The 12,422-nt window shown below is 49.3% G+C and overlaps 1 protein-coding gene across 1 annotated transcript in view; it reads left to right on the top strand.

Moving 5' to 3' along the window:
• NBEAL2 (neurobeachin like 2) overlaps positions 1–12,422 on the top strand; it is a 216,620-nt gene that overhangs the window by 192,476 nt on the left and 11,722 nt on the right. Inside the window, exons 43-50 of the mRNA XM_083703871.1 lie at positions 396–526; positions 2,832–2,941; positions 4,560–4,677; positions 7,028–7,125; positions 8,223–8,342; positions 9,572–9,661; positions 10,128–10,237; positions 11,037–11,209. Of these exons, the coding sequence (XP_083559997.1) occupies positions 396–526; positions 2,832–2,941; positions 4,560–4,677; positions 7,028–7,125; positions 8,223–8,342; positions 9,572–9,661; positions 10,128–10,237; positions 11,037–11,209 (950 nt within the window). The remainder of the gene's footprint in view (positions 1–395; positions 527–2,831; positions 2,942–4,559; positions 4,678–7,027; positions 7,126–8,222; positions 8,343–9,571; positions 9,662–10,127; positions 10,238–11,036; positions 11,210–12,422) is intronic.

Below are 12,422 nucleotides of genomic sequence, written 5' to 3'. Positions count from 1 at the left end.
AATGGTACCTCAGGTTAAGAACAGTTTCAGGTTAAGAACGGACCTCCAGAACGAATTAAGTTCTTAACCCGAGGTACCACTGTACTCAGCTTCTCTGAAGGTATAACCCAAACATCACGAACCTTCTGCTTCTTTCACACAGAGAAGCTTCCAGAGCTCTCTTGAATTAAGTAGAATAGGAAAGATCTCTACACATCAAATCAATAACTTTCTGCACTAGGAAATGCAAACTGACGCTTAGGGCATTACTGCATAGGAACCAGGAATGTGCGTCTCTGCCCCTTTTGACAAGGTGGTGGTGGCCGCCGACTTGGGACAGCTTTAGCGGAGAGGATCGGACAAATTCCAACCCTGCAGCCTTGCGGTTCAATCTCCTCTCGCTCTTACGCCGGCAGGTTTGACTGCTCCGACCGCCAGTTTCACTCCGTCCCCGCCGCCTGGCAAGCCCGCATGGAAAACCCTGTGGACGTGAAGGAGCTGATCCCAGAATTCTTCTACTTTACGGACTTCCTGGAGAACCAAAACAGTAAGCGTTCATTTCCTGGGCTGGTTCAGATTCCTAGGCCTTCTGGGCTGCCGGTTCTGCCGGCTGACACGGACCAGGCAGATTCCGCGGAGGAGTTCACCTCCCGGAAATACTGTATTTTCCGCCCTATAGGGCGCACCGGCCCATAGGGTGCACCTAGGGGTTTTTTTGGGGGGGGGAATAAAGAAAAAAAATATTCCCCCCCCAGGCTTCCCCCGACCCCAGCCCCCAGAACAGGCTGCTATCCGCAAGCCTTGGGAGCCCAGTGGGAAGTCGCGCCGGGCTCCCAAGGCTTGCGGAGAGCTGTCCAAAGCCCGGGGTGTGCTCCGCTGCGCTCCCCGGGTTTCGGGCTGCAGGCTGCTATCTGCAAGCCTTGGGAGCCCGGCGGGAACTCCTCCGCACCGGGCTCTCAAGGCTTGCGGATAGCTTCCTGAAGCCGGGAGAGCGAGAGGGGTCAGTGTGCATTCGCCTGCATTCGCCCCATAGGACGCACACACACTTCCCCTTCATTTTTGGAGGGGAAAAAGTGCGTCCTATAGGGCGAAAAATATGGTAAGTCATCATTTTCTTGCAGCCAAGTATTTGGAGAGGCCTTGTATCCAAACATGGAGTCAGAAGATCCCAAATTCAGTCCCTGTAATAGCCAAGCAGGGCTGGGTCAGGCCTCTCTTATCCTCAATTTAACGTTGGGATCTGGCTGGGAAAGCTGCAAAATGGGTCTTTTCAGAGTTTGCCCAAGGGGAGAGAGAAGGATTCTCCTTGCCCTGAAGGTGGTGAGGATGCTTCAAAAGAGCCCATCCCTGCCTTACTCTGCAAATCTGGCCTACCGTATTTTTCGCTCCATAAGACGTACCTAGTTTTAGAGGGGGAATGCAAGGAAAAAATAATTCTTTAAAGGGATCGCTGAGCAGAGCCTGTATGCATCCCAGGATCTGCTCAGCGCTCCCTTTCACGAGCTGCGTGGAGTGTGTGTGTGTGTGGCGCTTGCAAACTTTTCCCCGAGGAGGGAGGCGGGCTCTTTAAAGGGAGCACGACTCTTGCTGGCTTTTCTGGGAGGTGGGGTAAGGGGCTGAGGGGCTGCCCTCTGTTCCTTCCCCCACCTCCCGCAAAAGCCAGCAAGGGCCCCACAATCTTTAAAGGGAGCGCTGCTCCGGAAATGACTGGCAGAATCCGAGACCAGGGAGAAGAGTTGGTGGAAGAAGATTGGAGGAAATTTAAAATCTACTTTCAGAAACATTGTAAAATTTCTGAATGTTGATGACATTGAAATGAAATGAAGGGCTTCTAGTAATAAGGTAAAATAAGAATATGTAAGAATGGATTGATATTAGATGAAAACTTGAAGCTATAATATGTGAGGAAAAATAATTAAGGATAAACTAACAGGATATGAATTTGCTGAACCAATCTTTAAATGGAATACAAAAAAGGGAGGCGTGAGGAAGTCAGGAAAATAAGTTAACCGAAGATGAGAAATTAAAAAAGAGGGATTTTGGTTTTTTCTTTTTTTCTTCTTCTATGTTAAATGTCTGTATTTTTGTACTTTTGTATCTTTGTATTGTTGTGTTTTTGTATTTTTCTTGTGTTTTTTCTATTTATTGTCTTATAACCTTTTTATTGTTAAAATTTAATAAAATATCATTAAAAAATAAATAAATAAAGGGAGCTCTTGGGAGCTTTTCTGGGAGGTGGGGAAAGGGACAGAGCGCGCAGGATAGCCTTACCTGTGTACAGCCTCTCCTGGGCAGCAGGAGGAAGGCTCCACCTGCCCAGGGCTAAGCAAGAAGCCAGGACAGCAAGTGGGATCACAGCACAGCGATCCCACTTGCTGTCTTGGCTTATAGGATAGCTGCGTGCAGCCTCTCCCCGGCAGTGGGATGAAGGCTCCTGTTGCCCGGGAGAGGCTGCACGCAGCTAAGGCTCCCTCAAGAGCCGCGCTCCCTTTAAAGAGTGCGTGGAGCGTGCCCCCAAGAACCACACAAACACTCCAGGCAGCTCTATAAGACGCACACACGTTTTCCCTTACTTTTAGGAGGGGGAAAGTGCGTCTTATAGAGCGACAAATATGGTATATCTTCACCCTTAAGTGGGTAAACAGAGATCAAGGGGAGACGTCAGGGACCTCCAGTAAGATGCGTAACGAGTCCCATAGGTTGATCATGCCGAGTGTGAATTGCTGGTCCTCGACTCTGGAAATCGGAAGTGTGGTTTGCAAAAGGGGAGCTAAGGTGGGGGTTTTTTGAGGGGGAGGAGAAAGCTGGTTTTGGCTGCCTGCTGCATTCTCCCACATTTTCCCTCCCTGCAGGCTTTGATCTAGGCTCCTTGCAGATGTCGAATGAGAAAGTGGGTGACGTCGTTCTTCCCAGATGGGCCAAATCCCCAGAAGATTTCATTCACAAGCACCGTAAAGCCCTGGTAAGAGGAGCAATGCTCCACATTGCACAGGCAGGCAGGGCAATGGAGAGAGAGGAAGATTTTATTGCTATTAAAAATACTTCAAAGGTAAAGGGACCCCTGACCGTTAGGTCCAGTTGTGACCGACTCTGGGGTTGCGCGCTCATCTCGCTCTATAGACCGAGGGAGCCGGCGTTTGTCCGCAGACAGCTTCCGGGTCATGTGGCCAGCATGACTAAGCCGCTTCTGGCGAACCAGAGCAGTGCACGGAAACGCCGTTTACCTTCCCGCTGGAGCGGTACCTATTTATCTACTTGTACTTTGACGTGCTTTCGAACTGCTAGGTTGGCAGGAGCAGGGACCGAACAACGGGAGCTCACCCCGTGGCGGGGATTCGAACCGCCGACCTTCTGATTGGCAAGTCCTAGGCTCTGTGGTTTAACCCACAGCGCCACCCACGTCCATTATTATAAATAATAATAATACCCTCCTTTTCCTTTAGTTTCAACTAAGCCCAAATGCTTTAATTGCTGAGGGCAATTGCTGAAAGTCGAGGGCTGTTATGTATCTTTTTTTTCCCTGAGGCCATTTCATTCTGGCTGTAGTTAGGGAAATAAAGTATGCAACATGCCCTTTTCCAAACAGTGAGCGACGCGCTTTTATTAAATTCCTTCTTTTCAGTCTCATACAGAGGACACCTTGGAGTCTTAGCGATGTGCAAATCCATTTTAAAATTTGAAAATATGCTGAAACTGGTCAGAATGACCTTACTTGGGGGGGGGCTGCTTTTTCCCTCGTGAAGCAGATCTACCTGCATTGGGATTTGCAAAACAAACAAACAAGTAGTAGTAGTAGTAGTAGTAATAATAATAATAATAATAATAATAATAATAATAAAATTTTATTTATATCCCTTCCTCCCCAGCCGAAGCCGGGCTCAGAACAGCTAACAACAATAAAAGTAACACAGCATTCTAAAATCAATTCATTTTAAAATCAATTCAAAATCAAATTAATGGCTACCAAAAAAGATGCAGAAAGTTTAAATAAATATAATAATAATTGAATTCTTATTTATACCCCGCCCTTCCTGGTTTAAAAACCGGGCTCAGGGCTGCTAACAGCAAATATAAAACATTGATTAAAATGCGACTTAAAAACAGCATGAAATACAACATAAAATGCAGCATCAATATCAATAAAATTCAAAAACTCACGGGGCATTTTGGGGGGGAATTGTTTACTTGCCGTCTCTCTGCATTTCAGCTACGGTGGTACCTTGGTTTTCAAACAGAATGCGTTCCAGGAGTCCATTCGACTCCCAGGACCGTTCAAAAACCAAAGCGCAGCTTCCGATTGGCTGCAGGAGCGTCCCTCAGCAGCCAATCGGAAGCCATGCCGGATGTCTGGCTTCTGGAAATCTTTCGAAAACCAGAACGCTCACTTCCGTGTTTCAATCATTCGGGAGCCGATCTGTTCAGGAGTCAAGGCGTTCAGCTTCCAAGGTACGGCGGTATTTGTCTCTGAGCAGATTGCGCCCCGGGGAAAGCGGTGGTGGTCTTTTTTAATGGTTGGGTGGCGTGCAAACTGGCCTGTGTTGTGCTTCGATCTCATCATCGTCCCCTTGTGTCTGTGGCAGGAGTCGGAGTATGTGTCCGCCCACCTCCACGAGTGGATTGACTTGATCTTTGGGTACAAACAGCAGGGCCCAGCCGCTGTGGAAGCGCTGAACGTCTTCTATTACTGCACGTATGAAGGTAAGGTGGGACCTCCTTGCATCTGTTTGATGATCTGCAATTTGATGATCTTCTACAGTGGTGCCCCGCAAGACGAACGCCTCGCAAGACGGAAAACCCGCTAGACGAAAGGGTTTTCCGTTTTGGAGGCGCTTCGCAAGACGAATTTCCCTATGGGCTTGCTTCGCAAGACGAAAACGTCTTGCGAGTCTTGCGATTTTTTCTACATGGTGCCTAGGGAACAACTTGCACCTTAATATCAGCAAGACAAAGGAGATGGTTCCAGTTACAGATAGGTAGCCGTGTTGGTCTGCCATAGTCAAAACAAAAAAATTCCTTCCAGTAGCACCTTAAAGACCAACTAAGTCAGTTCTTGGTATGAGCTTTCGTGTGCATGCACACTTCTTCAGATACCTAAAGGAGATGGTGTTGGACTTTTGGAGGAAGAGAGGAGAACTAGGCCCGCTGTACATTGGGGAGGGCTGTGTGGAGAGAGTCTCTTCCTTTAAATTCCTAGGAGTTTATCTCAGTGAAGACCTTACTTGGAAAATAAATACAACCCAGGTGATTAAGAAAACCCCACAGAGACTCCATCTCCTCAGAGTATTGCGGAAGAACGATGTCAATCAACATCTGATGATCTCCTTCTACCGGTCCACAATAGAAAGTGTCCTTTCATACTGCATCATGGTGTGGGACGCTGGTTTGACATCAACTGATAGGAAGTGCCTACAGAGGGTGGTGAATACAGCACAAGATATTATGGGCTGTCCCATGAATCCACTGGATGCAATAGCGGAAGAACATTGCCTCAGGAGAGTGAGGAAAATTCTCAGGGATGATTCACACCCTGGCCGGCACTTTCTTGATCTCCTGCCCTCGGGCAGAAGATATAGAAGCAGGATTAGTCGCGCCAACAGGGTAAAGAACAGCTTCTGTCCATGGGCTATTAGGCTGCTGAATGAAAAGATAACAACAGGGCAGCTGACTTTTGGGTTTGGTGGGTGTGCGTCAGTAAACGAGGGGAATTAAGACTAAGAGAGCTGAGTGGGGGGGGTGCTCGTGTAATCTCACTGTATACAAGTTGTACAAGTGACAATAAAGTATTTCAATTTTATTTCAATCTGTTGCGTCAGGTTGGGCTAGAAGACCTCAGGGGTCTTTTCTAACTCTGTCATTCTGTGTGTACATATTGGGGTAGTACCTCAGATGGGAGACACCTTGTGCTCCTTCGAGGGTAGTCTGTTTCACCTGGGGCTCCTAGACGCTGTCTGCATGCAACAGCAGCCCAGAAAACGGCTTCGACAGGACGGCTAAACCAGGTGAGGGGAGCCGATGGGGCTCAAACCCTCGGCGAGTTGGGAATTTTCCCTAAATGCAAAAACAGGCAGTGGCAGATGGAGTTGATGAGACCTAGTGTGGGTCCAATAGTCAATGTACTCTATGTGGGGCAACCTTTGAAGGTGACTCGGAAACTACAACTAATCCACAATGCGGCAGCTAGACTGGTGACTGGGAGCGGCCGCCAAGACCACATAACACCGGTCCTGAAAGACCTACATTGGCTCCCAGTACTTTTCCGAGCACAATTCAAAGTGTTGGTGCTGACCTTTCAAGCCCTAAACGACCTCGGTCCAGTATACCTGAAGGAGCGTCTCCACCCCTATCGTTCAGCCCGGACCCTGAGGTCCAGCTCCGAGGGGCTTCTGGCGGTTCCCTCATTGTGAGAAGTGAGGTTACTGGGAACCAGGCAGAGGGCCTTTTTGGTAGTGGCACCCGCCCCGTGGAACGCCGTTCCATCAGATGTCAAGGAAATAAACAACTATCTGACTTTTAGAAGACATCCGAAGGCACCCTTGTTTAGGGAAGTTTTTAATGTTTGAAGTTTTCTTTTCTTTTTAGTGTTCTGTTGGGAGAGCCGCCCAGAGTGGCTGGGGAAACCCAGCCAGGTGGGCAGGGTATAAATAATAAAATTCTTATTCTACTTCTTAATATTTTTTAAAGAATGCAGTTTTTGCATGGTCTGCAGAGGGAAGTGAGGGGCAGATAGGGCTCATCCACCAGGTGGGCAGGGTATTATTATTATTATTATTATTATTATTATTATTGAAGGCAGTTTTTGCATGGGTAGGCAGAGGGAAGTGAGGGGCAGATGGGCTGGGAAGGGAGCCCATCTAGGAGAAGAAAAACTCTGACCCTAAACCTCTGGTGCCTTGTGGGATATCTTCAGGAGAAGGAAAGGGTCAGGATCCAACCCTACTCCAATCCAGAGTGGAGTCCCTAACTGCTGCATCTTGCGGGCCACAGGTCCCCCAGCCCTGATTTACACCGTACTTCATATGTCCCTCATGCCACCCGAAATCTATTTCAGGGGCGGTTGACCTGGATGCCATTGCCGACGAAACCCAAAGGAAGGCTCTGGAGGGCATCATCAGTAACTTTGGGCAGACCCCCTGCCAGCTGCTGAAGGTAGGAGGAGCCGTCAAGGTGTCTTGTGGATTTTTGCCCAGAAGACAACGGGGGGGGGGGGGACACACCTGACCTGTAGGCAGGCGGCCATTTTGCAAGGCCCAGGTGGAAGATGGCAGAAGCCAGGCATGCCCTGGTTTGCATTTTTCTGATACTCTTAGGCCCACGTTGAAAATAGGGTCTATTTTTGAATTTTACATACCACTTACAACTTCTGTTTCAGATTTATTTCATTGCATGTATATCCGACATTTTTAAGGACCTCAAGGAGGTGTACACGGTTCTCCCCCCCCTCCCCATTTTCACCCCACAACAACCCTGCGAAGTAGGTTAGGCTGAGAGGCCGTGACGGGCCCAAGGTCACCCAGTGCGCTTTGTGGCTGAGGGAGGATTCGAACCCATCTCTCTCCCAGGTCCTAGCCTGACACTGACAGCAGCGCCGTACCCAATTTGCAACAGCAGAATGGGGAGGGGGGAGTGTTGGTGGTTTAATGCGCCATTGACGCCTTTTAATAATAATATACAGTGATATAATATACAGAACTTAATTCGTTCTTGAGGTCCGTTCTCAAGCTGAAACTGTTCTTAGCCTGAGGTACCACTTTAGGTAATGGGGCCTCCCGCTGCCGCTGCACCACAGCGCATTAGGTCCAGTTGTGGCCGACTCTGGGGTTGCGGCGCTCATCTCGCTTTATTGGCCAAGGGAGCCGGCGTACAGCTTCCAGGTCATGTGGCCAGCAGGACTAAGACACTTCTGGCGAACCAGAGCAGCACACGAAAATGCTGTTTACCTTCCCGCCGGAGCGGTACCTATTTATCTACTTGCACTTTGACGTGCTTTCGAACTGCTAGGTTGGCAGGAGCAGGGACCGAGCGACAGAAGCTCACCCCGTCATGGGGATTCGAACCGCCAGCCTTCTGATCTGCAAGTCCTAGGCTCTGTGGTTTAACCCACAGTGCCACCTGCGTCCCGTGTGGATTGTACAGGACAGCAAATAGGCGGGGGCCATAAGAAACCGAGGTTTGACACACAAAGTTAAATAGGGTGCAACATGCCACTATCCCATTTGAAATATCCTGCTGCCTCCCTCCTCTAGGAGCCGCATCCAGCCCGGCTCTCTGCCGAAAACGCAGCGTCCAAGAGACTCTCTCGCCTGGACACCATCCCCCCCAATGTCTTTGAGAACCTCAGCGAGCTCAAGTCCTTCTTTGCTGAAGTAAGTCTATTTCCTCCAGGGTGTGGTTTTGTGTGTCCGCGTGTAAAATACAGTGGTGCCCCACAAGACGAATGCCTCGCAAGATGAAAAACTCGCTAGACGAAAGGGTTTTCCGTTTTTCGAGGTGCTTCGCAAGACGAATTTCCCTATGGGCTTGCTTTGCAAGATGAAAACATCTTGCAAGTTTGCTTCCTTTTTCTTAAAACCGTTAATACCCGGGGAATCCGCGCTCCGCAAGACGAAGCAACTTGCAGAACGAATTAATTTTGTCTTGCGAGGTACCACTGTACTGTCATACCTCATGTCACATCCGCTTCACGTTACATTCTTTAAGGTTACGTCCCGCAGCGACCCGGAAGTACCGAAAAGGATTACTCCCGGGTTTCGCTGCTCGTGCATGCGCAGATGCGCAAAATGATGTCACGTGCATGTGCAGATGCAGCGAATCGCAACCCGTGCGTGCGCAGACACACCGCTGCGGGTGGCGTTCTTTTCATGTTGTGAACGGGCCTCTGGAACGGATCCCGTTCACAAGCAGAGGTACCACTTGCATGCGCAAACACACCGCAGTTCAAGAAGGGCGTTGACAAGTTGGAACATGCACAAAGGGAGGGCAGCCGATAGTATCAAGGATCTGGAAACCAAGCCTGATGAGGAACGGTCGAAGGAACTTGGGATGCTTAGCACGGGGAAGAAGAGAAGACTTGAGAGGTGATATGAGAGCCGTCTTCAAATATCTGAAGGGTTGCCCCGTGGCAGACAGAAGAAGCCTGTTTTCTCCTGTTCCTGGAGGGTGGGACTCGAACCAGCGACTTCCAAGTTACAAGAACGGAGAGTCCATCTCAACATCAGGAAGAACTTTCTGGTGGCAAGAGCTTTTCAGGAGGGGAACAGACCCCCATGAGAAGTGGTGGACTCTCCTTCCTCGGAGGTTTTTAAGCAGAGGTTGGATGGCTGTGGATGCTTTAGTTTGAGATTCCTGCCTTGAAAGGGAGTTGGACCAGATGACCGTTGAGTGCCCCTCATTTGTATGATACGTATGAAAGGGTATTGCCACCCAGCTATCTCCTGCAACTCCCTTTCCTTTCCCAGATCAAGGCTGGAGGTGGGTGTGTTCCTTTTCTGTAGCTGGTGGTGGGGAATTATCACAAAGGCAGGAACCGTAACACGGCACAGATTTTGCCGAAACCAAGCGGCAAAACGCAGTGACTCATCTCGTTCTTTTTCAGAGCATCAGCGACGGGATCCCCCTGGTCCAGGCCGTGGTCCCCAAAAACCAAGCCCACTCCTTCATGACTCAGGGATATCCCGATATGCTGGTAGGTTCAAACTAATAATAATAATAATAATAATTTATTATTTATACCCTGCCCACTCCGTCCACTCTGGACGGCATCCAACCGAATATTAAAAACAATACAGTGTCAGACATTAAAAACTTCCCTAAACAGTTGTCTTTTAAAAGTAAAATAGTTTTATTGCCTCGACATCTGCTGGGAGGGCGTTCCACAGGGCGGGGGCCACCACCGAGAAGGCCCTCCGATCAGAAAACTGATGCTTTTCTCCCAAGGCCTCCTTGCAGGGGGGTTGGAGTAGATGACATTTTGGGGTCCCCTTCCAATTCTGCAACAATTCTACGGCTCTTTGGGTGGGCATCCCCTTGTCCCCGGAAGGATGCCGTGATTCCTGTATGCCCTCTTTCTTCCCCACCTCCCGTTCATCGACGTGAGCTGCCTTCCTGCCTCTCTTATTGACTAATCTGCCCCACCCAACAACTTCTTCCAGGTCACTGTAAGTGCCAACGGGCTCCTGGGCACGCACGGCTGGCTGCCTTACGACAAGAACATCTCCAACTATTTCAGCTTCACCAAAGACCCCACAGTCTCCAACGCAAAGTGAGTCTGCGCTTCGCTCCCACCTTGTCGCAAATTCTCCGCGGCGCTTTAGCAGAAATGCTCATAGTTCCAGGTTCTTCAGTTCAGTATATTTATCCTGAGCTATGTATACAAATGGTGGGATGCGGGTGGCACTGTGGGTTAAACCACTGAGCCTAGGACTTGCTGATCAGAAGGTCAGCGGTTTGAATCCCCGCGACGTGGTGAGCTTCTGTCGCTCGGTCCCTGCTCCTGCCAACGTAGCAGTTCGAAAGCATGCCAAAGTGCAAGTAGATAAATAGGTACCGCTCCGGCGGGAAGGTAAACGGTGTTTCCGTGTGCTGCTCTGGTTCGCCAGAAGCGGCTTAGTCATGCTGGCCACATGACCCGGAAGCTGTATGCTGGCTCCCTCGGCCAGTAAAGGGAGATGAGCGCCGCAACCCCAGAGTCGGCCACGACTGGACCTAATGGTCAGAGGTCACTTTACCCTTTACCTTTAGGGCACTGCAGCAGGGGACACGGATGGCACTGTGGGTTAAACCACAGAGCCTAGTACTTGCCGATCAGAAGGTTGGCGGTTCGAATCCCCACGACGGGGTGAGCTCCTGTTCTTCAGTCCCTGCTCCTGCCAACCTAGCAGTTCGAAAGCACGTCAAAGTGCAAGTAGATAAATAGGTACCACTCTGGCGGGAAGGTAAACAGTGTTTCCATGCTCTGCTCTGGTTCGCCAGAAGCGGCTTAGTCATGCTGGCCACATGACTCGGAAGCTTCGCTGCTTGGCAGAGTACATCTGTCTCTCTTTCTCCCTCCCTCCTGCAAGGACTCAGCGCTTCCTGTATGGACCTGTTGCTCCAGGGGTGGAAGTGTCCTCCAAGACGCTGACGGTCTCTCACGATGGGAAGCTTCTCTTCAGCGGAGGCCACTGGGACAACAGCTTGCGGGTGACGTCCCTCAGCCGAGGGAAGGTTGTGGGACACATCAACCGGCACATAGGTAGGAGGCCATGACTCGCGGGAAGAGAGACTCCCTTCTGAAAATCACGAGGAATCGAAAAACAGAGCATGCTGAACGTCTAAATGCCAGTGTATTATTTTCCACCCTCGAGTGCAGGCTCTGGCACCCTGAGAATTGCTGCTTCCCTTTCGTTCTGTCTTCAATCTTAAAAGGGCAGGTTTCTAGTCGTCATGGCTACAGAGAGAAGAGAATGGAAACATCCGAGTGCTGTTTCCTTCCTTTTCTGTGAACCTTCTTGCCCGCGATTTGAAAACCTAAATAATTTTGAAAGCATGCCTGAGGGACTTCAAGCTTAACTAACCACTGAAAAGCTAGCATTTATGTACTAACTATAGCAAATGTATGCTAAAGGAGAAGGGAAGGAGGATTTTCAGACGAGCCGTTCTCATAATTCCAATAGTATTATTGTTCTGTTACCTCTTCCTAGAGTTTCTTTCCCGTTTTGTTCACTGACAGTTCGAAGAATGTCATCCTAGTGAGCAGTGGCTAAACTGGTTGCTCTTCTTTGTTTCCTGTCTTTAAAGTTATCTTACTATTGCGTCCCTGACACACTCCTTTTCTGCCTGCGGGGAGTTGTCCTTGAATGCTTCTCCATTTGTACATATGTACCATATTTTCTGATGTATAAGATGACTGGGTGTATAAGGGGACCCCCAACTTTTCCAGTTAAAATATAGAGTTTGGGATATACTCGCTGTATAAGACTACCCCTCTTCCAACGCACACCAAATAAAAATTTTTAAAAACCAGTCTCCAGTCCGGCTCGGAAATCTGCTCCACTTCCCAGTGGCCAGGGGGGGTGGCCGGGTCCGTTTAAACAGAGGAGCGAGCCTCAGTTGCTAGAATGTCGCTGAACTTCACTCGGTTATTGCTTTTGTCAGACCTGCTAAGCATTTTGGGGGGATTTTTTTACTGCTTTTGTTGAGCCGCTCTCGGCTCAACAAAACCATTTGCTAGTGGTCTACTACCGGGAGCAGTTAGGGTCGTTCTGTTGCTGGTGATTTGGGGGGGGGGGCTTCTGGGGCCAATTTTCAAGCGTATTTCTGCTTCATCTAGAGACCTTGGTGTCCTCTGATTTAATTTGCTGTCATTTTGTCCTTTGGTGGGGAGTTGCTGCAGGAGCTGCTGCTGTAGCCGGCGTATAAGACGACCCCCGACTTTTGAGAAGATTTTCCTGGGTTAAAAAGTAGTC

This window comes from Podarcis gaigeae (assembly GCF_964106915.1).
Source record: "Podarcis gaigeae genome assembly, chromosome: 12".
Classification (NCBI taxonomy): domain Eukaryota; kingdom Metazoa; phylum Chordata; class Lepidosauria; order Squamata; family Lacertidae; genus Podarcis; species Podarcis gaigeae.
This window is presented reverse-complemented; position numbering and strand designations above follow the sequence as displayed.